The sequence below is a fragment of the Fukomys damarensis genome, unplaced genomic scaffold (genome assembly GCF_012274545.1).
Source record: "Fukomys damarensis isolate Sample0158 unplaced genomic scaffold, DMR_v1.0_HiC HiC_scaffold_24, whole genome shotgun sequence".
NCBI lineage: Eukaryota > Metazoa > Chordata > Mammalia > Rodentia > Bathyergidae > Fukomys > Fukomys damarensis.
Window position 1 is genome coordinate 5,593,534 of NW_022900936.1, and position 4,244 is coordinate 5,597,777.

The following is a 4,244-nucleotide window of genomic DNA, read 5'->3' on the forward strand; positions in this document are numbered from 1 at the left end:
AAAAAAAAAAAAAAAAAAATCACTTACAGGGTCGGGGTGGTGATCAGCCCCCAAAAGGAGAGAGGAGTGGCCAGGCTTTATGTAATTTTATTTTTTCCCAATAAATATTACTTTTTGAAACAAATAGTATTAAAATGTAAAAGAAAGATTGAATTCCTATACTCATGAGGGAAATTGTATAAAACTAATTTAACATATACAGTCACCTCTCTATCCATGGGATCCACATCTGTGGGTTCAACCAGGCACGTGTAGAAAATATTCAGAAAACAACTCTCCACGCTGACATGTGAATACTTTTTCTTGTCATTGTTCCCTCAACTATGTAGCACATCGAGTATTTATATAGCATTTACATCAATTTAGGTAGTATAAGGAACCTAGATAAGATTTAAAGTGTATTCAAAGATCTGCATACATTATATGCAGAAACTACACTTTTTTATACAAGGGACTTGTGAATCCCTGAATTGTGGAATCTGAAGGGAGCAAAATAAATCTACAGTTCACATGCTCTTTGTATAAATAAATGTATTTCAGCAAGGTAACTTTTAGTTTCTAAAGCTTCCAGGAACATTCCTAAATATACCAAAACTTAACTGTTTCTCTCTTGCTTGGCACTTAGGGTGTTTCCAATGTTTTGCTGTTATCAGCCCTACAAAGAACATCCTTAAAAATAAATCACTGCACACATCCTGTTATTTCTTTAGGGTAGATTTCTTGAAGTGGAATTTTTAAGCACATTTTTAAAGACATTTGAAATGTATGGGTAAGTTGTTTATCCAAAAAGTTATAATGATTTAACCTTGTATCAGGAATGGCATTTTTTTTGTTTGTTTTTATTTTTTTGATACCGGAGCTCGAATTTAGGACCTTGTGCTTACGAGGCAGGTGGTAGAAGGAATGGCATTTCTTTCAGTAGCTAGAAATGACCGTGTTCACAGTAAGGATGTTATGGGTTGAGAAGTTGTTCTCCGGATCTTGCACATAATTCTCTTGAGGGAAATTGGCTGAGCCAGGATGATGGTGGTTTAGCAGAGGACAGAAGTGAAGGGGTGGACTGAGGGATGCCAGGTTGGATTTCTCTTCTGAGCTGTCTTCCTAAGATACCATTTGCCTGTTGATCATAGAGCCAGTGACTTGCAGGCAAGATTTTTGTTTGTTCATCATTTTGGGATGCTCTGGTTCTACCACCATACAGAGAAAAAATCCATTTCCACAGTGAGCTGCTTCTGAGATTCCATGTTGGTTAAAAGCAAAGCCAAGCAAACCAAGGAAGGGTTCTGGCTAAGCCCCAACAGCAGAACTTTCCTGGACGGACTTGGGGGAGATTGAGGGTTGCAGGGGGTTTCTGTCTGTCAGGGTGTTGGAACTGTCCCCACCTCAAAACCTAAGATAAAGAGACTTTGAATTAAGGGTGTCCTATACCTTGATATAATCTGTTTTTGTATAAGAAGGGATCCTGTGATGCCATTAAAAAAAAGGCAGAAAACCGACCTATGAAAACAATCTGGCATTTTGAGTGTTTATCCATGATAGCAAAATCCCAACCCAAAGGTGAAGAGCACTTGGAACATGAGTGAGTGGACCCCATGGTGCCCCAGATAGTCCCTGATGTCCCCCAGAATTTGGGTCACAGTGAGTGTGCACACCTTTCTGCCAACAACAACACTTGCATTCTTGTATATATTTTCTTTGCGGAAAATCCTTTAGTGTTCAGTTCCTGTGCTTGGGCTGTTGCTATAGAGTGAATCACTGTGCTCTTGGATGAACTTGAACTCCAATCCTCAGGGCTCAGGTTGCCCTCAGTTGCAGGTGCCCAGGTACTGCCCCAGATCACGCTTTCCTGTATAAGGTGGAAGTCTTGTGATGTGCACACTCTGGCTCAGTGTGTGCCTGATTCTGCATCTCTAATGAAATCCAGGACCGTCAGGATGGAGGATCACACTGAGTCATAGGGGCGTGTGGCTGGTGGGCTGAACCTTGGCTGCTGTCTTAGTTACTTTCTTGTCACTGGGACACAATAGGGGTCACACACAACTTAGAGAAGAGAGATTTATTTCGGCGGTGGTTTTAGCCAATGGGCAGCTGCCTCCAAGGCCGAAATGTCAGGGTGGAAGGGCCTGGTGAAGGAAAGCTGCTCACACCATGGTGGCCAGGAAGGAGAGAGAGAGAGAGGAGAGAGAGAGAGAGAGAGGAGAGAAGCTGGAGAAGGAGATGCACCCTTCCAGTCACACCCCAGTGATCAGCCTCTTCCAACCAGAACCCACATCCCAACAGCAAATCAGCTGTACACTCCCATAATTGAATCACTTTCCAAAACCCCCACCTCTGAGCAAATGAGGCTTTTCTAAATCTAAACTAAAACAGCTGCACAAAATCACCAGAGAGAGCTTCTCACACGTCTGATGTCCAGACTGCTTTCCACCTTAACAGTCCAGCATCATCCTGGTGGACAAGGCACACGTAATTTTTCAGTCTCCCCAAAGGTCCCCAGGGTGTGCGTGTGTGGACCAGTGCAGACTCCAGGTGGACAGGAAGCCAGTACTCCTCTGGGAGCCCGCCCTTTCCTGCAAGGGAGGCCCACAGCTGCTTACTGACTATTTCTGCCCGAATTAACTTGGCTTCGCCTGGAGAATAGAGTGCCGAGTGCCCGAGGCATGGCAAAGCTTAACTTGTGAACCACAGACAGCATCTGAAGTTGCTGTGGTAAGAGTATTTAAAGATGCCCAGGAATGACACACGCATCTGCTTCAGGACAGGGGTGACTTCGGGGGTGTCCAGGAGCAGAGTGGAAGGGGGGTGGGCTGGGCTCTGCTCAATTTCAAATGTTTTTCCTGTAATATTGGAGACTCAGCCCAGGGCTTTTGCACTGAGCTATATCCCCAGCCTTCTTCATCTATTTTGTTTGTTTGTTTGGAGACGGTCTCACAAAATTGCCATATTGCCCAGGCTGGGCTTGAACTTGCTGTCTTCCTGCCTCAGCCTCCCAGAGTGCCAGGATTGCAGGTGTGCGCTCCTGCATCCACTGAACTTTTCTTTTCATATACATATACCAGTAATTTTTAAAGGAAAGAACGTTTTCTTATACTCTCGTGCATTTTTTTAAATGAAAACATTTAAGAATTTTAAAAGCCTGATCCCTACAGGAAAACGTATGTGAGCCACAAAAGAAGCCGCTGATATGAATAACCTCATCTTCCAGAGCAGTCCTCCCCAGGGACATCCCCGGGTGGATGTGACTTTTCTGCCCAGGATGTCCTTTGGCCGCTTGTGCAGCTGGCACTTCTGGGGGCTGGGCTGGGGATGGGGTACCATCCCCAGGGACCTGATCTTCCAGAGTTGATGAAATACTTTCTCTGCCTTTCAGACCCTACACTGTGGAGCACGGACCACGTCCGGCAGTGGCTGGAGTGGGCGGTGAAAGAGTACAGCCTCTTGGACGTGGACGTCTTACTGTTCCAGAACATCGACGGGAAGGAACTGTGCAAGATGACCAAGGACGACTTCCAGAGGCTCACCCCGAGCTACAACGCCGACATTCTCCTCTCTCACCTCCACTACCTCAGAGAGAGTAAGCGCCACCCTCCCTCCCTTCCCTGGGAGTCACGCTTGTCCCCGGGGTCCCTCAGGACCGGATCCTCAGATGGCCTCTTCCTGCCCTCACCCGGTGTCCTGTGCAGGACAGGAGGGGACGCCATGGGAGTACGTCACGAGTCAGTGCTCTTCTGTGATGCCGAAGGGTCACCCCAGCCCTCGGTGGCCTGAGCTCAGCTTTCTGCCACCGGGAGAGGGAAGGTCACAGACAAAGGCTGCACATTCACCAGTCTCGTGATGTCCCACCCCATAAGAGGAGCAGTATGGAAAGGCACCCGCATCCCAGGAATGATGGGGTTTCTTCCCCAAAGCTAAGCCAAGGCCCCTTCTTGTCCAGCCTGGCCACAAAATGAGGCGGTGTTTCCACTTGGCACCTTGGGGGTTGGCTTAACCTGACACAGAGGGACTGGCGCGGTGGGGGTAGAGGCCTGAATCCAGAGCGCCTGCTGCATGGAGGGAAGGGGAGAGGAGAAGGAAAGGTGGGGAACGGGGAACCCCTGGATTGCTTTGCCTGGTATCCCAACCATTTCTCCCCTGGAAGAGACGCCCTGCTGATGTTTAACACAATAACCATAACCGGCAGCTGAGCTGGTGTTTCCAGCACTCCAGGAGGTCAGGGAAGTGGCGGGGGGGGGGGGGGGGGGGGG

The 4,244-nt window shown here is 47.6% G+C and overlaps 1 protein-coding gene across 6 annotated transcripts in view; it reads left to right on the forward strand.

Annotated features, from left to right (window-relative positions):
* The window catches only part of Erg (ETS transcription factor ERG), a 213,808-nt gene that overhangs the window by 191,925 nt on the left and 17,639 nt on the right, over window positions 1-4,244 (forward strand). For all 6 annotated transcript variants that reach the window (XM_010636545.3, XM_033768084.1, XM_010636547.3 and 3 more), the window contains one exon: window positions 3,371-3,574. In XM_010636545.3, the coding sequence (XP_010634847.1) occupies window positions 3,371-3,574 (204 nt within the window). The remainder of the gene's footprint in view (window positions 1-3,370; window positions 3,575-4,244) is intronic.